The sequence below is a fragment of the Mustelus asterias genome, chromosome 17 (genome assembly GCF_964213995.1).
Source record: "Mustelus asterias chromosome 17, sMusAst1.hap1.1, whole genome shotgun sequence".
Classification (NCBI taxonomy): Eukaryota; Metazoa; Chordata; class Chondrichthyes; order Carcharhiniformes; family Triakidae; genus Mustelus; species Mustelus asterias.
In genome coordinates this window covers 75947587-75975362 of record NC_135817.1, presented here as the reverse complement: position 1 = coordinate 75975362, position 27776 = coordinate 75947587, and the positions used below count along the sequence as shown (strand labels likewise).

Here is a 27776-nt window from a genome sequence, read left to right as displayed (position 1 = left end):
CAGGCAATTTTATTTTTAAAACTCCAGGTGTTTTCTTTCAAAGGTTTAAAGGACAGGGTTTTTAAAGTCCCTGAAAACTTGACAGCTCCCTTTGGCAGTTGCTTGACAGTCTTGACAGTTGATTTTGACAGGTCTGTTAGCAGTTCCGATGAGCTTGACAGTCATGAGTTTATGCACTTTTTACACACATTAATGCCTGCTTTTAACAATTCCAAGTACCACCTAACCCACACAAAGGACCCCTGACCAACCTCAAAGCTGTCCCAGGACCAGATCAAAATGTAATCTTACTTCTCCAAAGAGGCACCCTGACTATCCAAATGAACCCACCAAGTTCAGATGCGTTCTTACCTGTTCTAATTTGCAAACTCCAGGTAGGATGCTTTTTCGGAGATTCAATGGAGACTCGATGGACCGAATAGCTTCCTTCTGCACTGTAGGGATTCTATGAGAATCTATGGTTCTTCCCTGAGCTGGATGGCCCCACCCCCCTCCTCCATCAACTTGGCCAGTGTTTCTGGCGCAGACCTACTCATGTGGGGATGAGTGGCCAGCTCCTCATTCTCAACTGGAGGCCCAGCCTGCCATTATGGAATGGGTCTCCATAACTTAGCAACTCAGTTGAGAGAGCCATAGCGGACATAATCAGCAATGCAGTAGAATGCCAATTTTTAATTGATAGATGTTGGATTTTCTTGTTGCATTTTAAAACAAATCACATTGTCTTGACTCTTTACAGTTGCCAGTGAAGATCTACAATCCAGCTTATACTTTGTCAATGGATCTTTGCAAGAGGTAGTCTTTGCCAGTACCATGGGGACACTGTTACCATGCCCTGCATCAGGGAACCCCCCAGCAACCCTGCGCTGGTACCTTGCGACGGGGGAGGAGATGTACGATGTCCCAGGGATCCGGCACGTCCATCCGAATGGAACTCTTCAGATCTTCCCTTTCCCTCCTTCAAGTTTTAATAACTTAATCCACGACAATTCGTACTATTGCACAGCAGAAAATCCTTCAGGGAAAATTAGAAGTCAGGATATCCACATTAAGGCCGGTGAGTGTGATAATGGTCTTATCAGAGTACGAGAGCGATAATTATCTAACTGCTTTCAGAATCCTCCGCGGTTGAGATTAGGATCTCGACAATGTCATTGTGTGGAAACACTCTTGGATTGCATTTTTGTTCAGTTAGAATCGCACAAATTGTGCATCACTGGAGGAGACTATTTGACCTATTACATTTGTGCCAACCCTTTGAAAAAACTCTCCAAAGCTGGCTGATGTTTTATTTCCACACTTGAGTCTAATTCACTTCCTAAAGTTACTGTTGAATCTACTTTCACCTATCCCTTCAGTCAGTACATTCCAGATCATTATAACTTGCTGTGGAAAAGAAACTTTCCTCATTTCTCTCTTGCCAATTTTGTTTTAAGTTTATGTTTTATTTTATTAGCGTCACAAGTAGGCTTACATTAACATTGCAATGAAGTTACTGTGAAAATCCCCTGGTCGCCAAGCTTTGGCACCTGAGGGAGAATTTAGCATGGCCAATGCACCTGACCAGCGCGTCTTTCAGATAGTGGGAGGAAACCGGGGCACCCAGAGGAAACCCACGCAGACACGGGGAGAAGGTGCAGACTCCACACAGACAGTGACCCAAGGCGGGAATCGAACCCGGGTCCCTGGTGCTGTGAGGCAGCAGTGTTAACCACTGTGCCACCGTGCCGCCCCACAAATTGTCTCAAATCTGTGTCCTCTACTGACCAACCCATCTCCCAACGAAAATAGTTTCTTCTTTGCACTCTTATCAAAACCAATCATGGTTTTTTTTAACACCTCTACTAAATTCCCTCCTAGCCTTCTCTGCTTTAAGCCTCTCAAGGATCTCCATTTAACTGAAGTTCATCACATCGGTGCCATTCTAGTGGACCTTTGCTGTCCCTGTTCTAAGGTCCTGACATCCTTCCGAAAATGTTGTGTCCTCAGCATCGAACTCCATGCTCCGGCTAGGGCCTAAGTAGTGATTTGTAAATGGCTTCCTTACTTTTGTCCTCAGGATCTCTGAATGCTGGTCTGGATCCAAGTACTGTGCTCTGTGATCTGAATTAAACCCAGCTTCTATTAGTGACGAGGCAGCATCCTGACGCAGTGTGCCACTGTCAGATCCCAGATAGCCTGTTGGTGGAGGATAGAACTGAAGCTAATCTTTCCATGCTTTTATAAATGTTTATTTACGGTAATTGGAATAGGAATCAGACGCTAATGATCAATCTTTTCTTTCTGTTTCACCTGTCTCTGCCCTTTCATTATCAGCTGTTTTCTAATGGAGATTGAAGTGTATGATTTAATAATGAAGAAAAGATCTCTGCCTCTGTACCTCACTCTCCTGTAAAACCTTCCTTCATACCAAGATTTTGATCACCTGTCCTAGTACCTCCTTACTTAGCTTGCTATTAATTTATTCTGATAAATCTCCTGCGAAGGTTCATAGAACCACTACAGTGCAGAAGGAGGCCCTTTGGCCCATCAAGCCTGCATCAACATCAATCCCCCCCAGGCCCTATCCCCGTAACCCCATGTATTTACCCTGCTAATTGTCCTGACACTAATGGTCAATTTAGCATGGCCAATCAACCGAACCCGCACACCTTTGGAGTGTGGGAGGAAACCGGAGCACCCGGAGGAAACCCACACAGACATGGGGAGAATGTGCAAACTCCACACAGACCTGAGGCTGGAATTGAACCTGGGTCCCTGGCGCTGTGAGGCAGCAATGCTAACCACTGTGCCACTGTGCCGCCCATCTCCTGTGAAGGTTCTTTGGGCATATTACTATTATTGGGCAAGTTGCTATTTGTTGTTTAATGAACATTGTTACTGTTTGACAACATTAATCCAGTTCCAATCCTTTCCCCCAGTTTTAAGAGAGCCCTATACGGTCCGTGTGGAGGACCAGAAAGCCATGCGAGGGAACGTAGCAGTATTCAAGTGCATTATCCCCTCCTCTGTAGAGACTTATATCACTGTAGTGTCATGGGAGAAAGACACAGTCTCACTTGTCTCAGGTAAGATCAGTTTGTTTCCTTTCAACCTTTTGTAAGGGAGACACCTTGACCGCGATGATAAATCAGATGTTTCACTTGTGTGTAAAAATGAGCAGTTTATTACGTGCTGTTTGATAATCTGACTCATCCAGTAGATATATTCATTGTCGTTGAAGGACATTGTGTTAAATTCTCTCTCATCGAATGTGATATTTTACATTGATTGCTGGTTTCTGGGTGAACAGTTGAAGATTTGGCTTTTCTGTTAATATGCCTCCTGGACAACCCCAACAATGTGGTTATGAGGTTTTGCAAACTGTCAAGTGACCCTTTCCACATGCCAGTTGTCAGAAGATGATCGCTTTGACTGCAAAGAAAGTTTGGTGCTTGCACTGTAGAATGGAGAGTTTTTCTTCAGTGCTCTCTCTATGGCGATCAATGATGGTTTGTCCAGCAGGCAAAATGTGTTTGACATGGATCTGAATTTACATTCATCCTGAACCAGAATTGTGCTGTTGTCCATTTGGTAAACGTTGAGATGTGGCTGAGTAAAGCTGTGAAGAAGATGAATGGTTGCCTATCTGTAATGCCCTGATTCACCTTTTCTGCTATGCTAATTTCTACTAGGCCGGATCAACTCGGCCATCTGTGATTTCAGAATGTGTGAGACAGGTAAGCAAGGCTGTACCCAGACTTGAAGCAGCTGCAAGTGTCTTGGTTCATAACAGGGTTTTTTATACCGGCCTGCTGGGTGCATTCCACAACTGGAAGAATTGCATGACAAATTCTGTTTTAGTGCAACTGAATTTGTGTCTATTTAGATTGCACTTATTTGCTTTTTCAAATCTCGGTTTGGATGCTCTACCATTCCCAGTGATGTTTGACTAGGTTAAGATTGTTTTCGCTAGAGTTCAGGCAAATGAGGGGGGATCTCATAGAGACTTAAAAAATTCACAAGGACTGGACAGGGGGTAGATGCAGGGAGGATGTTCCTGACGATGGGGGTGTCCAGAACCAGGGGTCATAGTCTGAGGATTCAGGGTAGACCATTTAGGGTGGAGATGAAGAGATATTTCTTCACCCAAAGAGTGGTGAGCCTGTAGAATTCATTACCACAGGAAGTAGTTGATGCCAAAACATTGAATGTATTCAAGAGGCGGCTGGATATAGCACTTGGGGCGAATGGGATCAAAGGTTATGGGGAAAAAGCAGAATTAGGCTATTGAGTTGGATGATCAGCCATGATTATGACGAATGGCGGAGCAGGTTCGAAGGGCCAAATGGCCCCTTTCTTCTATGGTTCTATGTTTGTGGCAACAGGGAGAACTTGTTTGAGCTAGTGATGCCTTTCTGTTACGTGGAGTCACTGAACGTACGAGGCCTGTGCACATTCCAATAAATAATTATACTGACATTTACCCTGTCGGTCCATGAATGAGGAATGTTCACTTAGATGAGGAACTGGAGCAGTGATGGGCAACCTAGGCTAGTGAGTGGGCCTCATGAGTGGTCCTCCTTCACCTCAGTGGGCCGCAAGATTGAAATCGGGCTTGTTCACTTGACCACGATCCAATGAATAAGATTAAATATATTTAATACACGCCGAATATTTCATAATGAGTTATAGAAAATGCTTAATCATTTATATATTAATAGAACTATCATCAACTTAAAAACAAAAGAAATATTTACACTTTGGACACAGAGGGAGCGCACGATTCTCACAGTCAATGTTGTGGGCAATCAGCACGCACCTCACTTCATCTGTCCCTGCTTTATGTGCGTGTCACTTTAGTCATACCTGTATGAAAAAACTACTCAGATTGGGCGGCACAGTGGCACACTGCTTAGCACTTCTGCCTCACAGAACCAAGGACCCAGGTTTGATTCCAGCCTTGGGTCACTGTCTGTGTGGAGTTTACACATTCTCCCCTCTGTCTCCTACCGGCAAGACAATTTTGTATCCAGCTGGCTGGTTCTCCCTGGAGCCAATGAGATCTAGCCTTACTGACCAGTCTACCATGCGGTGCCTTGTCGGGGGTCTTGCTGGAGTCCATGTACACCGCGTCTGCCGCACTGCCCTCATCTATTTTCTAACCTCACCTCAGGTATTCCTCAGGGGCCTTTGCTGTTTGTAATATATATGTGTATATATATATATATATAATATAAAGGTGGATTGGCCATGCTAAATTGCCCCTTAGTGTCAGGGGATCTAGCTAGGGTAAATGCACGGGGCTAAATGGATAGGGCCTGGGTGGGATTGTGGTTGGTACAGACACGATGGGCTGAATGGCCTCTTTTTGCACTGTAGGATTCTATGATTCTATGTCTGCGTGGGTTTCCCTGGGTGCTCCAGTTTCCTCCCACAGTCTAAAGATGTGCAGGTTAGGTGGATTGGCCATGCTAAATTGCCCCTTCGTGTCAGGGGGATTATCAGGGTAAATATGTGAGGTTATGGGAATAGGGCCTGGATGAGATTGTGGTCAGTGCAGACTTGATGGGCTGAATGGCCTCCTTCTGCACTGTCGTGATTCTGTGATTCTATGATGAAATGAGTGGAATGTGGCAACCTTGCATGTGGGTAACAGTCTACAAGATGTCTACTGGGCCGCACTCAGAACCCTGATGGGCCACATGGGGCCTCCAGGCCACCGGTTGTCCGCCAGCGAACTAGAGAGAGTGGTCTTGTTGAAACAGTACACACATCCGCATGTGAAGATTGCTGGTCAGACCACACGCCAGCCTCCAAAACTATCCCTGGTTCCTTGCCTAAGTGGTCATTCTGCATCATGAGTGAGCCTGATGGTGAGCGTTGACCAATAGTTATCATGTGGGGCCATTCTCGATCCTTCCCTCACAAAACGTTTGCCCAAAATTCACTTTGCAACAGGGGCCTGAGTGATTGAATGTGTCGGCTTCAGGGGACAAATGCAGTGCATCGAGTTCCCCAATCAAATGCCTCTTGACTCTAATGTCAATAAATATTTAAATACTCTGGAATGCTGTTCAAAATGCAACATTCAATATTCCATCACCTCCCTGCCCCTCACTAGTCTGACAGTACAAAGGCTGCTTCTTTATCGGACAGCAAGACTCTGAACCACGATCATTTGATTCATAATGCAGCCCTGAGCTTCCTGATCAATAAACCCCAACCTTGGCATGTTATGGTCTGAATTCTCATACAGACAGAGAGGCCCCTGGGTCAAAGTGCAAGCAGGGGGCCGAATCAGGAACTGCTCTCTGCCATTTTCATGGGGGTCGGGGTGGCTAATGGGGGTGGGTTATAAATCGCATATCCCTGTGTCACAGAGACAGCAGGTGACTTATATGGGCAGCTTCCTCCACTCATTTGGATGAGGCAGGTGTCTGAATCCTGAAATATTTAGGTTAGACATGGTCAGAGCAGGTCTGAAGACTGTGGACTCATTTGGATAGTCAGCACACCCTTTTGGAGAGGTAAGGTACCCCTTTAGATATGGCCCTATCACATGGTTGTGATAGAAAACATATCAGCCCACTGGAAATATCAAAACTGTCGAAGAACTGTCAACACTGTCAAAGAATTGTCAACCAACTGTCAAGATATCAAAGACAGCCAACACTACTGTCAAATAATTGTCAAAATGTATTGAAACTGTCAAAATGCTCAACTGGCATACGTGTCAAAGGATATAGCTCTTCTGGGCTCTAAATTTAAAAGTGTGAAGCTTAATAAAAAAAGTCAATGATTAATATTTCATTCTGTCTCGTGACATAAAACTTTCAGTTATCATTATGGGATTTATGCTGTATTGCTGACTTTACAACCTAACATTATCACAGTGGGGTGCCTGTTCAGTCAGCAGTTGGATTGTCAGGTCCAAGTGGTTATAGGATAGAAACATTTGCTTTCCTAAGAGATTAGTTAAGGGAATTTCAATGTATTTTGAATGTTTTTTTTTAATCAGTGAGGTTTTTATTTTATGCTAGCATGGCTCCTGAAGTTTGTCCATTGTGGATACTCAGTGAGTTGGCGTGGAGGGGTAAGAGAAAAGAGTGGCAGATGGGAGACATGGATTGGGAAAAGCTTGCACAAAGCTGGTACTAGGGCTATAAAAGGCCATGGGGATGTGGGAGCATGGGCAGGCATAGTGGGTATAAGGGGCCAAAAGGGGTAGGTAGAGGTGAAATTTGAATTCAATAATAACCTCTGGAATTAGTCTAATGATGACCATGAAACCATTGTCGATTGTCATAAAAAGCTATCTGTTTCACTAATGTCCTTACCTGGTCATATAACATAGAATATAGAACAGTACAGCATAGGAACAGGCCCTTCGGCCCATGATGTTGTGCCGAACATGACACCAAATTAAACTAATCCCTTCTGCCTGCCCTTGGTCCATATCCCTCTATTCTGTGGTCTGTGACTCTGAATCCATGGCAATGTGGTTGACTCTTAAATGCCCTCAGTGATGGGCAATAAATGTTGGCCCAGCCAGCGACATCCACATCCCATGAATGAATAGAAAAAATGAGAATGGATCTGAGACAATGAAGAGAACACAGAGGGCCCGTCTGTTCCGTCAAATCTTTGGTAGGGTTTAGAAGAACCAGTGTTTTGTATTGGAAAAAATACCTCAAAATGTTGCCTTGTGGAACAATTTCAGCAGGATCCCTTCAATTGATTGATTGACTGAAGATATTTATCGTAACTAAAGTGATGTACTAAAGCTGTCAGCAAACAAATTGAGTTTGATTTAATGGGGGTCACGATCTCTTGCCTGTGGTTACGTTCTATAAATATGACCTACATTTAATTCCACTGAGGAAATATTTTAAACAGGCACGTGTCAAGGCAAGCCCTTGAGGGCTTGAAATGTCAAGGGTCAGGAAAGCTGATGACATTTGCCAGGAAAGGTCAGTGACAGTTAAGAGTAATTGGTAATTGCTAAATTATTTTTATTGTTTTTGGTACATTTTATTCAATTAGTTAATGGCAGGGCGGACATCTTAATTTTCTTAATAAATGCAAGCTGTAAATTTAGGAATGTTAACGTGGTTAAAGGGACAGTGTCCCTTTGAGATCACCTGCACCAGTGAAAATGGATATCACAAAAATGTTCAAAGCAGCTCTTTTTTATAGAAATCTTGGAGTTGCTTTCATAATGTTAAAAACTAGACCACAGCAGAACTTTCAACCTGAGGTAAAGAATAAATTGAGGGTGTAGGATGTTGCCGTGGCACAGTGGTTAGCACTGCTGCCTCACAGCGCCAGGGACCTGGGTTCGATTCCTGGCTTGGGTCACTGTCTGTGTGGAGTTTGCATGTTCTCCCTGTGTCTGCATGAGTTTCCTCCGGGTGCTCCGGTTTCCTCCCACAGTCCAGGTTGGTTAGATTGAATGCAACCGGAATCAGTTGCATTCTTGGACACACGCATCTCCATCAAGGACGGTCACCTCAGCACTTCACTGTACCGCAAGCCCACGGATAACCTCACGATGCTCCACTTCTCCAGCTTCCACTCTAAACACGTTAAAGAAGCCATCCCCTACGAACAAGCCCTCCGTAAACACAGGATCTGCTCAGATGAGGAGGATCGCAACAGACACCTACAGACGCTGAAAGATGCCCTCATAAGAACAGGATGTGGCGCTTGACTCATCGATCGACAGTTCCGACGCGCCACAGTGAAAAACCGCACAGACCTCCTCAGAAGACAAACACGGGACGTGGCGGACGGAGTACCCTTCGTCGTCCAGTACTTCCCCGGAGCGGAGAAGTTACGACATCTTCTCCGGAGCCTTCAACATGTCATTGATGAAGACGAACATCTCGCCAAGGCCATCCCCATACCCCCACTTCTTGCCTTCAAACAACCACACAACCTCAAACAAACCATTGTCCGCAGCAAACTACCCAGCCTTCAGGAGAACAGTGACCACGACACCACACAACCCTGCCACAGCAACCTCTGCAAGACGTGCCGGATCATCGACATGGATGCCATAATCTCACGTGAGAACACCATCCACCAGGTACACGGTATATACTCTTGCGACTTGGCCAACATTATCTACCTGATATGTTGCAGGAAAGGATGTCCCGAGGCATGGTACATTGGGGAGACCATGCGGACGCTACGACAATGGATGAATGAACACCGCTTGACAATCACCAGGCAGGAGTGTTCCCTTCTAGTCGGGAAACACTTCAGCAGTCACGGGCATTCAGCTTCTGATCTTCGGGTAAGCGTTCTCCAAGGTGGCCTTCACGACACACGACAACGCAGAATCGCTGAGTAGAAACTGATAGCCAAGTTCCGCACACATGAGGACGGCCTCAACCGGGATCTTGGGTTCATGTCACACTGTCTGTAACCCCCACGACTTGCCTGGGCTTGCAAAATCTCACTAACTGTCCTGGCTGGAGACAATACACACCTCTTTAACTTGAGCTTGGCCCTCTCTCCACTCACATTGTCTGTACCTTTGAGACTTGATTACCTGTAAAGACTCGCATTCCAACCATTATCTTGTAAATTGAGTTTGTGTCTATATATGCACTGTTGGTGAACACAACTCCTACTCACCTGATGAAGGGGCAGTGCTCTGAAAGCTTGTGCTGCCAAATAAATGTGTTGGACTTTTAACCTGGTGTTGTGAGACTTCTTACTGTGCTTACCCCAGTCCAACACCGGCATCTCCACATCATAGATTGATTGGCCAGGGTAAATTGCTCCTTAGTGTCAGGGGGATTAGCTGGATAAATACATGAGGTTATGGGGATAGGGCCTGGGTGGGATTGTTGTCGGTTCAGGCTCGATGGGCCGAATGGCCTCCTTCTCCACTGTAGGGATTCTATAAGTCTATAAATTACCTGAGGATTAAAAGACTCCCTTATCCACAAACAGCCTCTTGCCCTCGCATCCATTCCCCCCACCCCCAAGCTTTGAGTTGTCGCAAACCCTTCCCTTATTTTCTTTCGTATGAATGTGGCAAGTGTGTACATGCATATCAGGAATAGTTTACCTTTATCTATTAGTGTCACAAGTAGGCTTCATTATCACCGCAATTAAGTTACTGTGAAAATCCCCTAGTCACCACCCGCTGGCGCCTGTTCGGGTACATTGAGGGACAATTTATCACGGCCAATGCACCTAACCAGCACATCTTTCGGACTGAGAGAGGAAACCGGACATTCGGAGGAAACCCATGCAGACACGGGGAGAACGTGCAAACTCCGCACAGTTACCTAAGGTTGGAATTGAACCCGAGTCCCTGGCACTGTGACGCTGCAGTGCTAATGACTGTGCCACCGTGCCGAATAGGGGAGAAGCATTTAGAAATGAAAATGTTGCCCACAAAATAAGGATGCGTTGTAAGATTTGGCTCGGTTGATTGGCCATGGTAAATTACCCTTAGTGTCAGGGGGATTAGCAGGGTAAATACATTGGGGTTAGGGGGATAGGATCTGGGTGCCTCCTTCTGCACTGTGGGGATTCCATGATTCTATTCTATGATTCTATGATTCGCCTTAGCCGTACACCTTTTTGTAATGGATTTCATAAACAGGATTGAGTGTTCTGAATGCGAAACCTTTGCAGAAGTTTGCGCTGACATGAGGCACATTGAAACATTCTCTCACAGCCCATGCAGCAGCTCAGAGCTGGAGTTGGGCCTGTGCTTTGTACCTTTAATCAGGCAACATAAAATAAACAGCAGTAAACAACTGGAGGACAAGACTCAAGGTTTATCATTTAGGTGTTGGGAACAGGGGAAGAGTGGAGGATTTGTGCATTAAGGTGGTCTAGAACCCTTGCTGGCTGTATCCCTCCCCCCACACACATCTCAGTGCCTTCCCGATGTGACTCAAGTTATTCTACGCATGTATCTCTGTCAACTGCCACGGACTGGCCCCTTAGAAATTGATTCTGCAGCATCCTCTGTTTGGATGTCTTGTCTGAAAGCCTGGAAGGCTGTCAGCTCAATACATACTCAGTGGCTGGTAGATAAACCGCCTTAAATAAGGAGGGAGAGAGCTTTGGTCCCTTTCTTCCATTTGGTGTATTCAGATAAATATTTTACATCCGTATCTTCAGCTTTATTTCCAACTCTTGATGTCAGTCATCAGCATTTTAAAGTGACGAGAAAGCACCCTTGTAATATTCTGTATGGGTTCGAGGTCAGTGGCATCTCGGCTAAAACAAGATGCAGCAATCAATACAATGTTAATGCAGCCATTCTATGGATCTGATTTCATATTAGGTTTCGGACTTGGTTAGCCACAGCAGGTTGTATTTCTTCAAGTCTGCAAGAAGACACGGGGGTGGCACGGTGGCACAGTGGTGAGCACTGCTGCCTCACAGCGCCAGGGACCCGCCTTCAATTACAGTCTCGGGTCACTGTCTGCGTGGAGTTTGCACATTTTCCCAGTGTCTGCGCGGGTTTCCTCCGGTTGCTCCGGTTTCTTCCCACACTCCAAAGATGTGCAGGTTAGGTTGATTGGCCATGATAAATTGACCCGAGTGTCAAAGGATTAGCAGAGTAAATAAGTGGGTTACAGGAATAGGGTCTGGGTGGAATTGTGGTTGATGCAGACTCGATGGGCTGAATGGCCTCCTTCTGTACTGTAGGGATTCTACGATCAACCCATTTTCTATGAAGGCAGTTGATTCTGCCTCAGTTGCTGAATTTCAGCTCAATTTGGGGTCATGTGGAGGTGAAGGGGGGGGGGGGGGGGAGGGAGGGTGGGTGCTGTGAGTAGGCCTCCGAATTTGTTTCCTGCTCATTCATAGTTGGATAGCGCAGGTACGGACAGGCAAGAGGCAAGTGGGGCAATAGAATTTGGGTGTTCTTCTTATGAGCTTTGGTTGAACGTGGCTCATTTTCGCTGAGAGGTTAGGAAGGGAATGGAGGGACTGATCAAGGGACTGCAACATGACGGGTTACCTGGGAGTGGGATTCTCCTGTAGGCTTTAGTTCCTGGTTGGGGTGGAGATCTCTGGAGACCAGGCACAAGCTGATACCTTATTCAAGGCAGCTATTCTACACAGTGGATATCGGCAAGCTATTTGAGTAGGGGAATGTGAAAGCCAAGGTCAACCCAACCTTCTTGCCTATGCTCATTCCTGCTATGGCCGTCACTTAATGACCAGGAATATTGGCCAACGTTTCTTCCTCTTCTATATCCATGGGAACCAATTGTCCTGTTGCCATCACCACTGTCACTGAGATCAACAAAGTCTTCAGAACGGATCTGGGTCCACATGGGAATCATCCTTGTTTGTAAGAGCTGGCAACTCACTTGAGAACCTTGTGGAGCTATCACGAATGTTACCTCAGGCTGAATGCTTTCCCAAAACAGATTCCCAAACAAAGGGGGTCTTGGGGAGTGCGGAGGGTGTTGGGGGATAGGTGGGGGAACAGGGGAAGTGGGGAGAAAGGGGAAAGGAGGCATACTCTGGAAGTCACTGACTCTCATAGATCCTTCCCTTCTCTTAGTACACGTCTTCCTGTTCCGGTGATATCAGCTCCAATAGTAAATGCACACTATAGCGCCCATTGCTGGTGTGTTACCTTTAACTGGCAAGTGCAGTGAATCTCTGCTGCTCAGAGCTGTCAAATTAACCAGGTCAGCAGGACTGAAGACAGGAGGAAAAAAAATCAATAAATCTATGAATTAATAATGCAGCTGCCAGAGAGAATCATGGGTAAACAAAATGAATGTTTCAGGATTTAACACTTTACTATCTTATTCCTCTTGTCTTGTGCTGGTTGTCCTGACTCCTCAAAACATCTTATTTTTTATTGATGACAAGTCTCTTAGCAACATGTTAAAATGTTGAGAAATTCTCCTATCTTTACATTGCGGAGGCCGGGATTTTACGACCCCTCCCCCCCCCGCCATGGCCGGGTTTCCAGTGATGGAGGCGGCTCACCATTGGCTGCTGGTGGAAACTTCCGGTCCTGCCATAATGGTCATTATGGCTTGGATGGAGAGAAATTTGTTGAGTGTATTCAGGAGGAATTTCTCATTCAGTATGTGGATGGCCCGACTAGAGAGGGGGCAAAACTTGACCCCCTCTTGGGAAATAAGGAAAGGCAGGTGACAGAAGTGTCAGTGAGGGATCACTTTGGGATCTGTGAGCATAATTCCATTAGTTTTAAGATAGCAATGGAGAATGCTAGGTCTGGCCCAAAAGTTAAAATTCTAAATTGGGGCAAGGCCAATTTTGATGGTATCAGGCAGGAACTTTCAACAGTTAATTGGGGGAGTCTGTGGGAAAGCAGAGGGGCGTCTGGTAAGTGGGTGGCTTTCAAAAGTGTGTTAACCAGGGTTCAGTGTATGCACATTCCTCTTAGAGTGAAGGGCAAGGCTGGTAAAAGTAGGGAACCCTGGATGACTCGGGATATTGAGACCCTGGTCAAGAAAAAGGAGGCACATGACATGCATAGGCAGCTGGGATCAAGTGGATCTCTTGAAGAGTATAGAGGGTGTAGGAGTAGAGTTAAGAGAGAAATCTGGAGGGCAAAAAGGGGACATGTGATTGTTTTGGCAGATAAGGCAAAGGAAAATCCAAAGAGCTTCTACAAATACATAAAGGGCAAAAAGTAACTAGGGAGAGAGTAGGACCTCTTAAAGATCAACAAAATCATCTATGTACGGATCCACAAGAGATGGGGGAGATCCTAAATGAATATTTCTCATAAAGTATTCACTGTTGAGAAAAGCATGGATGTTAGGGAACTTGGGGAAATAAATAGTGATGTCTTAAGGAGTGTACGTGTAACAGAGAAGGAGGTGCTGGAAGTCTTAAAACGCATTGAGGTAGATAAATCCCCAGGACCTGATGAAGTGTAACCCAGGGCATAGTAGGAGGCTAGGAAAGAAATTGCAGATCCCCAACAGAGATATTTGTATCATTGATAGTCACAGGTGAGGTGCCTGAAGATTGGAGGATGGCAAAAGTTGTGCCTTTGTTCAAGAACGGCTGCAGGGTAAAGCCTAAGAATGACCGGCCAGTGAGCCTCACATCTGTGGTGAGTAAGTTGTTGGAAGGTATTTTGAGAGAAAGGATCTATAGGCATTTAGTGTCGCAAGGACTGATTAGGAACAGTCTTAAAACGCATTGTGAGTGGAAAATCATGTCTCACAAATTTGATTGAGTTTTTTGAAGCGGTAACCAAGAACGTACATAAGGGCAGTGAAGTTGATGTTGTCTACATGGACTTTACCAAGGCCTTTGACAAGTTACCGCATGGTAGGGGTTGTTGCATAAAGTTAAATCTCACGGGATCCAGGGTGAGGTAGCCAAATGGATACAAAATTGGCTTGATATCAGAAGGCAGAGACTGGTTGTAGAGGGTTGTTTTTCAAACTGGAGACCTGTGACCAGCGGTGTGCCTAGGGATCGGTGCTGGGTCCCCTGTTATTCGTCATTTATATTAATGATTTGGATGAGAATATAGGAGGCATGGCTAGCAAGTTTGCAGATGACACCAAGATTGCTGGCAAAGTGGACAGTGAAGAAGGTTATCTTGGATTGCAATGGGATCTTGATCAATTGGGCCAGTGGGCTGATGAATGGCAGATGGAGTTTAATTTAGATAAATGCAATGTGATGCATTTTGGTAGATCGAACCAGGGCAGGACTTACTCAGTTAATGGTAGGGCGTTGGGGAGAGTTATAGAACAAAGAGATCCAGGGGTACAGGTTCATAGCTCCTTGAAAATGGAGTCATAGGTGGACAGAGTGGTGAAGAAGGCATTTGGCATGCTTGGTTTCATTGGTCAGAACACTGAATACAGGAGTTGAGACGTCTTGTTGAAGTTGTACAAGACATTAGTAAGGCCTCACTTGGAATACTGTGGATAGTTCTGGTCACCCTATTCTCGAAAGGATATTATTAGACTAGAAAGAGTGCAGAAAAGATTTACTAGGATGCTACCAGGACTTGATGGTTTGAGTTATAAGAAGAGGCTGGATAGATTGGGACTTTCTTCACTGGAGTGTAGGAGGCTTAGGGATGATCTTGTAGAGGTCTATAAAATAATGAGGGGCATAGATCAGCTAGAAAGCCAATATCTTTTCCCAAAGGTAGGGGAGTCTAAAACTAGAGGGCATAGGTTTAAGGTAAGAGGGGAGAGATACAAAAGGGTCCAGAGGGGCAATTTTTTTACACAGAGGGTGGTGAGTGTCTGGAACAAGCTGCCAGAGGTAGTAGTAGAGGCGGGTATAATTTTGTCTTTTAAAAAGTGTTTGGACAGTTACATGGGTAAGATGGGTTTAGAGGGATATGGGCCAAATGTGGGCAATTGGGACTAGCTTAAGGGTTAAAAAAGGGGCGGCATGGACAAATTGGGCCGAAGGATCTGATTCCATGCTGTAAACCTCAATGACTCTCGATGACTATGACTCATTAGCATCACTCACTGGCCGCGCTTCTGTGGAATACACTGCATGAGGGGTGGGAGGGGTCACCTTTGGCAGGACTGGAAGATCTGACTGGTGGGAGGGTTCTGGAAAATCCCAGGCATAGAAATTACAGCCCAGAAACAGTTCACATTAGTATTTATATTCCACTCAAAGCTCCTTCCAATCCCTCTTCATCTCATCCTATCAATATAGCTTCCTATTCCTTTCTGCCTCATTTACTTATCAGGCTTCCTGTTAAATGCTTCGACGTTACAAACATTAGGAGTAGGATTCGGCCCCCCTCGGCCCTCGAGCCTGCTCCACCATTCAATAAGATCGTGGCTGATCTCATTGTAACTTCAGCCCATATTCCTGCCCACTCCCAATAACCTTTCACCACCGGTTAATCAAGAATCTATCCAGCTCCGTCTTTAAAACATTCAAAGACTCTGCCTCCACTGCCTTCTGAGGAAGAGAGTCCCAGGGACTCACGACCCTCTGAGAGAAAAATATTTCTCATCTCTTTCCTAAATGAACGGCTCCTTCTTTTTAAGCAGTGACCCCTCGTTCTAGAAGAGGAAACATCCTCTCCACATCCACCCTGTCAACGTATGTGAGCTGTGAGCAGGATGCAGAGATGCTTCAGTGTGATTCGGACAGGCTGAGTGTGTGGGCATCTGCATGGCAGGTGGAGAATAATGTGGATAAATGTGAAGTTATTCACATTGGTAGCAATAATAGGAAGACGGATCATTACTTGAATGGGTGTAAATTGAGAGAATTGGATATTCAACAAGACCTTGGAGTCCTTGTGCATCAGTCACTGAAAGTAAGCGTGCAGGTACAGCAGGCAGTAAAAGGCAAATGGTATGTTGGCCTTCATAGTGAGAGGATTTGAGTATAGGGATGGGGATGTTTTGCTGCAAATGTATCGAGCGTTGGTGAGGCCACACCTAGAGTATTGTGTGCAGTTTTGGTGTCCTTATCTGAGGAAGGATGTACTTGTTATAGAAGGAGTGCAGCAAAAGTATACCAGGCTGATTTCTGGGATGGCTGGTCTGTCATAGGAGGAGAGACTCAGTTGGTTAGGATTGTATTCACTGGGGTTTAGAAGAGTGAGAGGGGATCTCATAGAAACTTATAAAATTCTAACAGGATTAGACAGGGTAGATTCAGAAAGAATGTTCCCAATGGTGGGGGAGTCCAGAACTAGGACTCATAGTTTGAGGATAAGGGGTAAACCTTTTCAAACTGAGGTGAGGAGAAATTTCTTCACCCAGAGGGTGGAATTCACTAGCACGCAACGTAGTTGAGGCCAGCACAGTCTGATTTCAAGAAGAAATTAGATATAGCTCTTGGGGCTAAAGGGATCAAGAGATATAGGAGGAAGGGACGATCAGGATATTGAATTTAATGATCAGTCATGATCAAGATGAATGGTGGAGCAGACTGGAAGGGCCGAATGGCCTACTCCTACTTCTAGTTTCTATCTTTCTATGTTTATCCCTTAGGATCTTAAAGGTTTCAATCAAGTCACTTCTTACTTGTCTAAAGTCCAGTAGATACAAACCTATCCCCTCCAACCTTTTGTCATAAGACAGACCTGCCCATTTCTGGTATTAGTCTAGTGAACCATTTCTGAACTGCTTCAACGCATTTACATCTTTCCTTAAATAAGGAGACCAACACTGTACACAGTACGCCAGCTGTGGAGCCGAACTCTCCGACCTCACCCGCAGCTGGGATTCTCCAGTCCCACTGCAGTGAATGGAGATTTGGCTGAGCGCCAAATTTTCTGTTCTTGCTGGCAGCAGCGGTGAGGTGTGAACAGCCAGAGAATTCTAGCCTTTTGTGATTCTTGCACCAGGACATTCAGATCCCTCTGCACCTCAGAACTCTGTAATCTCTCGTATTTAGATGATAAGCTTCTTTTTCATTCTTCCTGCCAAAATGGACAACATCACATTTGCCCACATTATACCATTATTCACTCCAATCGCTCCTTGTCATAATGAGTTCCACATCCTTCCCTTTCTTTGGGTGTAAATGTTTCTTCTGACTCCCATGTAAGATTCATTGGGTGACGATCTTATATTTATAATCCCTTGTTTTCATCTTCCTGGAAATATCTTCTCTTGCACAAGTCCAATACTTGGTGCTCCCTGTGGGTTTGGGTGAAAGTTGCATTATTAAATAGGACTTTGGGAAAAATTCCTGCTGTTCTTTTAATACCAGCAATAAATTTTTAGTTGAAGTTTATAAAAGTTTATTTCTTAGTGTCACAAATAGACTTACATTCACACTGCAATGAAGTTACTGTGAAAATCCCCAGTCGCCACACTCCGGTGCCTGTTCAGGTATACTGAGGGAGAATTTAGCATGGTCATGGTCAGACTGTGGGAAGAAACCGGAGCACCCGGAAGAAACCCATGCAGACACGGGGAAAATGTACATATCCGCACAGACAGTGACCCAAGCTGGGAATCGAACCCAGGTCCCTGGCGCTGTGAGGCAGCAGTGCTAACCACTGTGCCACCGTGCTGCCCCCAAGCACCGATTCTTTGTTTACGCTTGGGAAAAGCTGATCTGTGCATTTTCTGCAGCTCACAAATGACACACCCAACCCATGACTGTCTTCATACACCATCTTTGTCTTTTCACACTGGGGTTTTTGGTTTGATTTATTACTGTCACATGTATTAGTATACAGTGAAAAGTATTGTTTCTTGTGTGCTATAAAGCCAAAGCATACCGTTCATAGAGAAGGAAATGAGAGAGTGCAGAATGTAGTGTTACAGACATAGCTACGGCGTAGGGAAAGATCAACTTAACGTGAGCTATGTCCATTCAAAAGTGTGATGGCAGTAAGGAAGAAGCTGTTTTTGAGTCGGTTGGTACGTGTTCTCAGCCTTTTGTATCTTTTTCCTGATGGAAGAAGGTGGAAGAGATTATGTCCAGGATGCATGGGGTCTTTAATTATGCTGGCTGCTTTTCTGAGGCAGCGGGAAGTGGAGACAGAGTCAATGGATGGGAGGTTGGTTTGTGTGATGGAATTGGCTTTGTTCACGATCCTTTGTAGTTTCTTGTAGTCTTGGACAGAACAGGCACCATACCAAGCTGTGATACAACCAGAAAGAATGCTTTCTATGGTGCATCTGTATAAGTCAGTGAGAGTCGTAGCGGATGTGCCAAATTTCCTTAGCTTCTTGAGAAAGTAAAGGCACTGGTGGGCTTTCTTAACTACAACGTCTGCATGGAGGGACCAGAGCAGGTTGTTGGTGAGCTGGACACCTAAAAACTTGAAGCTCTCAACCATTTCCACTTCATCCCCATTGATGTAGACAGGGGTGTGTCCTCCTCTACGCTTCCTGAAGTTGATGAGTTTGTGGGGAATTTGGCCACACAGTCATAGGTGTATAAGGAGTATAGTAACGGGCTGAGGACACAGCCTTGTGGGGCACTGGTGTTGAGGATGATTGTTGCCTATCCTTACTGATTGTGGTCTTTGGGTTAGAAAGTCTAGGATCCAGTCGCAGAGGGACGAGCCAAGCCCCAGGTCACGGATTTCGGAGATGGGTTTTGTAGGAATAATGGTGTTGAGCTGTAGTCAATAAATAGGAGTCTGACATGGGTGTCTTTGTTATCCAGGTGTTCCAGGGTTGAGTGCAGGGCCAGGGAGACGGCATCTGCTGTGGACCCGTTGCAGTGATAGGTGAACTGTAGTGGATCCAGGCAATCCGGGAGGCTGGCATTGATTCGTGCATGAAGGAGTTCATGGTGCAGTTTGAGAGCTGTACTGGAGTGTGGGTGTGCAGGCAGTCTGGTTAGAAGGCCAGCAGCCCAGTGTCAGGTACAAGGAATGCTTAATCACAGGAATGCTTTAATTCAGTGATTAAGAATCCACTGATGACCATGAAACCATTATCGATTGTGGGAAAATCCCATCTGGTTCACTAATGTCCCTTAGGGAAGGAAATCTGCCGTCCTTACCCGGTCTGGCCTATGTGTGATGCCAGAGCCAAGGCAATGTCATTGACTCACAAATGGCCGAGCCAAGGGCAACTAGGGATGGGCAATAAATGCTGACCAGCCAGCGACGCCCATGTCCCACAAATGAATTTTAAAAAGTGACAATTGAGCCAGAGACTATAAGATTCCAAAATGGAACGGAATAAGTGACTGTAAAGGAAGTGTATTTGGAAGTGGGGCTTTAAGGAGATTGTCCCAGATATGATGGATTATATCTCAGCTGTAAGTTTTCTATTTCAACATTTAGATGCTGAACACATGTGGGCTGAAACCCCAACATTTTGGCTATGAGGTAAGCGGATATATTAACTCCAGTAGTCAGCTGTAAAGGAACAGTGCTTTATTGCACAAAATTAAGCAAAGACCACAAGTCTGTGGTGAACTCAAACAGATCCCAACCGGGAAAATGCAATAATGACCCAACTTTTATGCTGAGGGGCGGAGATTTTACCATCGCTATAAATTCAGCCTCAACACCATTGAAGGACCAGGCTTCACTAATCAGTTGAATATGTGATAGAGACTCTCTCTGCCAGAATAAACAGATTGTGATTGTTTGAAATGTTTGCATTTAATTCGCATGATATTATGTTTTTAAACAACCTCAGGCACGTTATACATGTTGGAGTGTGGCGACTCTGTTAAGAGTCTGGTGCATGAAGTAAAAGCCCATGGAATTTGAGGAAGTGTGTTAGCATGGATTGAAAACTGGCCGGCACATAGAAAACAGAGAGTTGGAATGAAAACAGAAAATGCTGGAAAATCTCAGCAACTCTGACAGCATCTGTGGAGAGAGAGTAGAGCCAAAGTTTCGAGTCCGAAGGATCATCCTAACTCACAATGTTAGCTCTATTCTCTCTCCACAGATGCTGTCAGACCTGCTGAGATTTTCCAGCATTTTTTGTTTTTGTTTCAGATTCCAGCACCCGCAGTATTTTGCTTTAATCAGAGAGTTGGAATTAATGGGTCATTTTCAGAGTGGAAAAGTGTAACTAGTGGAGGACCGCAGAGACCAGTTCTTGGCCCGCAATTGTTCACTATTTACATTAATGACTTGGAGGAAGGAACAAAATGTAAGGTTTTCAAATTTGCCAATGGTATGAAAATAGGAGGAAGGGTAGGTTGCGATGGGAATATTTTGACTCTGCAAGGGGATATAGATAGATTGGGTGATAGGGCGAAAACCTGGCAAATGGAGTTTAATGTGGTGAAGTGTGAGGTCATGAACTTTGGTAGAAAGAATCAAAAGGGAGATAATTATCTAAATGGAGAGAGACTGCAGGTGAGTGAGATACAGAGGGATCTAGGTACTCTAGTGCATGATTCACAAAAAGCTAGCAGGCAGGTCCAACAAGGGGTTAAGAAGGCAAACAACGTTTTGGCCTTTATTGCAATGGGGTTGTAGTTTAAAAATAGGGAGGTTTTGTTGCAGTTATATAGGGTGTCAGTGAGGCCTCACCTGGAATACTGCGGACAGTTTTGATCCCCTTACCTAAAAAGGATAGAGTAACATTGGAGGCAGTCCAAAAGGAATTCACCAGGCTAATTCCTGGGATGAGTGGGTTGTCCTATTAAGAAAGACTAAATAGTCTGTCTCTGTATTCCTTGGAGTTTAGAAGAGTGAGGGGTGACCTTATTCAAACATATAAGATCCTGAGGGGTCTTGACAGGGTAGATGGTGAGATTTTTTCAGTAGTGGGAAAGTCCCAAATAAGGGGACATAGCTACAGGATAAAGGGCCAGTCATTTAAAACTGAGGTGCGCAGAAATTTCTTCTCAGAGAGGGTGGTGAGTCTCTGGAATTCTTTGCCCCAAAGGGTGATGGAGGTTGGATCGATAGATGTATTTAAAGTGGAGGTGGATAGGTATTTGATAAATTGAGGAATAGAGGGCTATGGGGAAATGGCACAGAAAAGGAGTTGAGGCCGGCGTAGATTAGCCATGACTGTATTGAATGGCGGGTTAGGCCTGACGGGCCTGGTGGCCAACTCCTGCTGCTATTTCTTGTGTTCTTGTGTTGTGCTCTTGCGTTTTGTAAAAAGAAAAATCATACAAATAGCAGTGTGATGAATGAACTGTCGACCATGGTTGAGGGAGGAGTGCTGGCCAGGACTTCCTACCCACCTGGAAATTCTGTGTGATGGAAGCCTTTGATGGTGGCTGCAGAGATGTAGTTCTGTCCCAGTACTGCACTAGAGTGCCTGCAGGAATTAAATACCCGAGTCTTGTCATGGTACCCAAACCTACAATTTGATTGTTCAGGAGGTAAGTGCACTGTGAACCGAGGCTGGCTAACACCTAATTGAACATTTATCAAAAAAAATCTATATAATTTTACAGGTTTTATGGTAAAGGACCACAGGGGAGATGAGAAGCAATCCTTTTATGATGTGAGTTATTACGGTTTGGAATGAAACATTTGTGAAAGCAGATATAACAGCAACTTTGCAAAGGGAGAGCCTACAGTGCTGGATAAATGCTTAAAGGGAAAACAATTGGAAGAGTTCTAAGGGAGCAGCAGGAGGGTGGATATTGGATAACTCTTTCAAAGTGCTGGTACGGACATGATGGACCAAATGGCCTCCCCGTAGTTTCACTCGAAACCTTTTAGTGCATCTTCTGGTCTGTAGTAAGGCATCAGTAGTTAACCTCAGCAGTCGGAACTAAGTATACAGCGCTGATCCCCTTCAGCCTGTTTTTGCAATCTCTCTGCAAATCTACAGTGTTCAGTGACGAAGTGAAAGGTTTACAGCAGACGTTGCCATTTCAAACACTAAATGGTATTTTTATATTCTAAGTGCTTGCTTAAAAAATGTCATCAAAAGCAGAATAAAGATGTAAAAAATACATAAAAACTTATAGTGCATCAAAGTGTCATCTCCTACAGAGATTGGCCCAATCATGCCTTCCATTTGTTCTACGCTACTGGTGCCTTATAAACTCCAGAGGGATCATCCTTTGTCTTTTCAGCTGATAGCTATTTTAGATAGGTTTATGGAATGCATCACGAGTAAAAGTCCACTATGTGTTGTACTTCTCTGAAGGTCTGAGGAGTGGGAAAAAGCCCCATAATCTCTTGTGTTTTCATTTTCAATTATGTGTCCGAGTGAGGACACAACTTCCATGCAATCGCCCTCCACTGTCTTTCCAATCACCCAAACACCTCACTTGTCTTGTAGTCCTACGACACACCCAATTGGCAGCTTTTCATCTTGTGAGTGCCCCTGGTGTAAGATATCAGCTCGTGATGTGGAGATGCCGGTATTGGACTGGGGTGGGTACAATAAGAAGTCTCACAACACCAGGTTAAAGTCCAACAGGTTTATTTGGTAGCATGAGCTTTCGGAGCGCTGCTCCTTCATCAGGTGAATGCAGGATTTGGTGCACAAACAGGGTATATATAGACACAAACTCAATTACAAGATAATGGTTGGAATGCGAGTGCACGGTAGCACAGTGGTTAGCACTGCTGCTTCACAGCTCCAGGGACCTGGGTTCGATTCCCGGCTCGGGTCACTGTCTGTGTGGAGTTTGCACATTCTCCTCGTGTCTGCATGGGTTTCCTCCGGGTGCTCCGGTTTCCTCCCACAGTCCAAAGATGTACGGGTTAGGTTGATTGGCCATGCTAAAAATTGTCCCTTGGAGTCCTGAGATGTGTAGGTTAGAGGGATTAGCGGGTAAATATGTAGGGATATGGGGGTAGGGCCTAGGTGGGATTGTGGTCGGTGCAGACTCGATGGGCCGAATGGCCTCCTTCTGCACTGTAGGGTTTCTATGATTTCTATGATAACAGGTAATCAAGTCTTTACAGGTACAGACAATGCGAATGGAGAGAGGGTTAAGTACAGTTTAAAGAGGTGTAAATTGTCTCAAGCCAGGACAGTTTGTGAGATTTTGCAAGCCCAGGCAAGTTGTTGGGGTTACAGTGTAATATCACTTCAGCGGCCCCTCTCTGGCCCGGCAGTCTTTGTCGCATTTCCTGTAGAGGAAGACAATGGACTGAGATGGCACACGGGTCACTGGTCTCTGTTTTCCATGGTCCACCTTCTCGGCCAGCTGAGCTTGACTTATCTGTCTGCCTCATCCAAGGCCCCTCTCAGTCAGTCAGAGACAGTTTCATGTCTGTCGGCCACTTTCTCCCAGTTGTCAGTGCCAATGTCCACCATCTTCATATCCCACTTGCAGAGTTATGGATGTCCCACACTTTCTGACCCAGTGACTAGTTGACCGTACAAAGGGTTTTTTGAGTAAACGGCCATCACTTATGAATGTGGCGAACCAGCACAGATGTCATTGGCTGAATAGAAACATAGAAACTAGAAGCAGGAGTTGGCCATTCGGCCCTTCATGCCTGCTCCGCCATTCACCTTGATCATGGCTGACCATTGAATTCAATATCCCGATCCCCCCTTCCTCCCATATCCCTTGATCCCTTTAGCCCCAAGAGCTATATCTAAATTTCTTCTTGAAATCAGACGTTTTGGCCTCAATTGCTTTCTGTAATAATGAATTCCACATATTCACACCCTCTGGGTGAAGAAATTTCTCCTCACCTCAGTTCTAAATGTTTACCCCTTATCCTCAAACTCTGACCCCTAGTTCTGGACTCCCCCACCATTGGGAACATTCTTTCTGAATCTACTCTGTCTAATCCTGTTTGAATTTTATAAGTTTCTATGAGATCCCCTGTCACTCATCTAAACTCCAGTGAATATAATCCTATATATAATATAAATATAAACCGACTTAGTCTCTCCTCATATGACAGACCTGCCATCCCAGGAATCAGACTGGTAAACCTTTGCTGTACTCTCTCTATAGCAAGGACATCCTTCCTCAGATAAGGACACCAAAACTGCACACAATACTCCAGGTGTGGCCTCACCAGTGCCCCATATGAATGCATGCTGTTGGAATTACCACCTCTCATTCAGTTGGTGACCTTGTTCGGCCAAGAGATACTGAGGATAAGTCTCTGATAATGAAGGTGGAAACTGTTTAATCTTTTCTGCTGTCTGAGATATGTTGTCCAGGTCTCACCACTGTGGAGCAGTGCATTGAGGCTTGGTCGGCTCACAGATTGGTGAATTTAGTCAGATTATCCTCGTACTCAGTTTGGACAAAACAGATGCACCATCGCAACAGCTTTTGTGATGTGGCATTGGTTTCAGCATCAAGGGTGAAAGTGTCAATTACAAGGGGGCACAGGTTCAAGGTGAGAGGGGGAATGTTTAAGGGATATGTGCAGGGGAAGTTTTTCACGCAGAGTGGTGGGTGCCTGGAACACGCTGCCAGAGGAGGTGGTGGAAGCAGGCACATTAGCAACATTTAACTATACTCAATGGAATTCAGAAGAATGAGGGGAGGTCTTATAGAAAAATATAAGATTATGAAGGGAATAGATAAGATAGAAGCAGGGAGGTTGTTTCCACTGGCAGGTGAAACTAGAACTAGGGGGCATGGCTTCAAAATAAGGGGGTGCAAATTTAGGACAGAGTCGAGGAGGAACTTCTTCACATAAATGGTTGTGAATCTGTGGAATTCCCTGCCCAGTGAAGCAGTTGAGGCTACCTCATTGAATGTTTTTAAGGCAAGGATAGATAAATATTTGAACAGTAAAGGAATTAAGGGTTATGGTGAGTGGGAGGGTAAGTGGAGCTGAGTCCACGAAAATATCAGTCATGATCTTATTGAATGGGGGAGCAGGCTTGAGGGGCCAGATGGCCCACTCCTGCTCCTAGTTCTTATGTTCTTAAGAGACATCTGGATGGTACATGAATAGGGAGGGAATAGAGGGATATGGACCGAGTAAAGGCTGAAGGTTTTTGTTTTAGTTTAGTTAGGGCATCATTATTGGCACGGGCTTGGAGGGCTGAAGGGTCTGTTCCTGTGCTGTACTTTTCTTTGTTCTTTTGTTAAGTGACAGATTGCTGGTGGCTGTGGAGCTTAGATACTTGTAACTATCACATCTGAATGCCTATAGATGGTGGTAGGTCAACATCCTGTACCGTGACATTAATCTTCTTGATTCTGATAGTCAAACTGAACTCTTTACAGATGTGAGGAAGCCTATCCACTTGCTGCTTCCTCAGTATGTGATGCGCATCAATTTAGACACGAGGCTCGAGGCTTCAGTAAATGAAGGCTTTTATTTACTATTAATGAAGCTATCAGAACTTATATACACTATCCCAGACTGAAGGGGTCCCGGCCAGAGCAGGGACTCTTATAACTCTCCCAGGAGGCGGAGCCCGACTGGGATGTGCCACAACAGTAACAAACACAGGTGTAACAACCCCACCCTAACCCAACAGCAACAATAGCACAATCCAACAGTAACATATGTACATCCTTGTAGTCCTGGCCAGCCCCTGGCTCAGCACTATCCAGTGGGAACCAACGATGGTTCACCACAGTATGACATTCTAGTATGGAATCATTGGTATGGAGCAACTTTCTACTGCGGACTTTCACACATTTTTCTTGGATCGCAGGTGGGCAAGGCTCAGCTGCTTTCTGTATGTAACTATCTATGAAAGAAGCAAAGAGAAGAAGATACCAATGAGGGTCGGCACCAGAACGCAACCCTGTTCGATCCCACTGCAGACCTCGAAGGTTTCATTGTTGCTCTTTCATGGCTGACCTTACCCATCATGTTGTCATGGGAAGAGGAGATCACATTCAGCACTTTGGCAGGCAGCCAATTATTTCCAGCAGCTTAAGTACACTGCCTGACTCAAATGGTTGAACGTCTTGTTGAGATCGATGGAACAATATATTCTGGCAGCTTCTGTGGAGAGAAATCTACAATCTTTGTAGATTGATGGCCCTTCATCGTCTTGACTTGGATATTCATTGCCATGTTTCATTCGGATGTAGGGTCTTTGAACTTTCTTTCCCTTCACAGACACTGCCTAACCTACAGGGTATTTTCAGTTTTGGGTTTCAGATCTCCAGCATTGTTTTTGCAATACATCATGATCTCCTTTGTTCTCAGCATTTCACTTGCAGCTGCCAGACTCAGAAGATCACGTCAACTGTTGATCTTTTAGTTCTGAAACCACACTGGGATTCTGGCTCGTTGTGTTCAGCCAAGATCTGAAGCCTGCCAAGTGCAACTCGGGTAAATACTTTCCCCATCATGGGAGGTGTCTCGATAGTTGCCCCAATTCCTGCGGTCAGTCTTGGTCTCGTACAGAGTCACAACCTTGCATCTGGCCTCTCCAGCTTATCTTTTGAAATACAAGTCACTCAGAGCAAGGGGCAATTGGGGATGGGCAATAAATGCTGGGTCTAGGCAGTGACACCCACATCCCGTGAATGAATTTTTTAAAAGCCAAAAAGGAAAGAAGGCCTCTCTCTTAACATGCCTGCCTTCACACCCATCACCGCTTGCACCTTCCAGTCAGAATTGACTACTATTCCGTCTTGCACAGGGACAATCTTAGAGCGCAAACAGACTGGCCTGGCCCAGACCTTGGATCGGACCCAATCGCAGTGCACTATCGTATGCTGCACATTGCATCTACATATAGATCCATCTGGTGCACCTTCACTTTTGAAAGCCTTATCAATGTTCCTTCAATTTTCCTTCAGAGATCTTGTTGGGACTGACTAAAGTCGTCAGGCCACTGCTCTTCATTTCTCTTTAAGGAGAACTGCAGAAGCATAATTAACACTTTATCTCGGCTTTATATTACACAGATTTGACTGTGTCTTCCTCATTAGCTTTCCAAAATGTGGGTCATAAGCTGGATGCTCACTCCCCTTGACAGCACACCCCATAGAACATGGCGGTAATATGGGCGGCACGGTGGCACTGCTGCCTCACAGTGCCAGGGACCCGGGTTCGATTCCCGGCTTGGGTCACTGTCTGTGTGGAGTTTGCACGTTCTCCCCCGTGTCTGCGTGGGTTTCCTCCGGGTGCTCCAGTTTCCTCCCACAGTCCAAAAGACGTGCTGGTTGGGTGCATTGGCCATGCTAAATTCTCCCTCAGTGTACCCGAACAAGCGCCGGAGCGTGGCGACTGGGGTATTTTCACAGTAACTTCATTGCAGTGTTAACGTAAGCCTACTTGTGGCACTATAAATAAGCTTACCTTAAGAAAGTGCAAACTAGCTTCTCCAACCTTTGCAGAGCTGGGAGGGTTAAAGTGTCTGATTTGCATTAACAGGGAAAGGAGAAATATTCTGTGTTTTAAGATGCTGAAGCCTCAGGTGAGATGCATCACTCATATTTAATTGAGGACGTATCGTCTGCCAGTGTATGGGTGTGAGATCTTTGACCTCTAAAGGATG

The 27776-nt window shown here is 45.2% G+C and overlaps 1 protein-coding gene across 4 annotated transcripts in view; it reads left to right on the top strand.

Annotated features, from left to right (window-relative positions):
* Window positions 1–798: 798 nt before the first annotated feature.
* Window positions 799–27776, top strand: part of LOC144506201 (cell adhesion molecule DSCAM) — a 518357-nt gene continuing 491379 nt past the window's right edge. For all 4 annotated transcript variants that reach the window (XM_078232062.1, XM_078232059.1, XM_078232061.1 and 1 more), the window contains exons 1-2: window positions 799–1057; window positions 2922–3068. In XM_078232062.1, the coding sequence (XP_078088188.1) occupies window positions 814–1057; window positions 2922–3068 (391 nt within the window). In that variant the 5' untranslated portion in view covers window positions 799–813. The remainder of the gene's footprint in view (window positions 1058–2921; window positions 3069–27776) is intronic.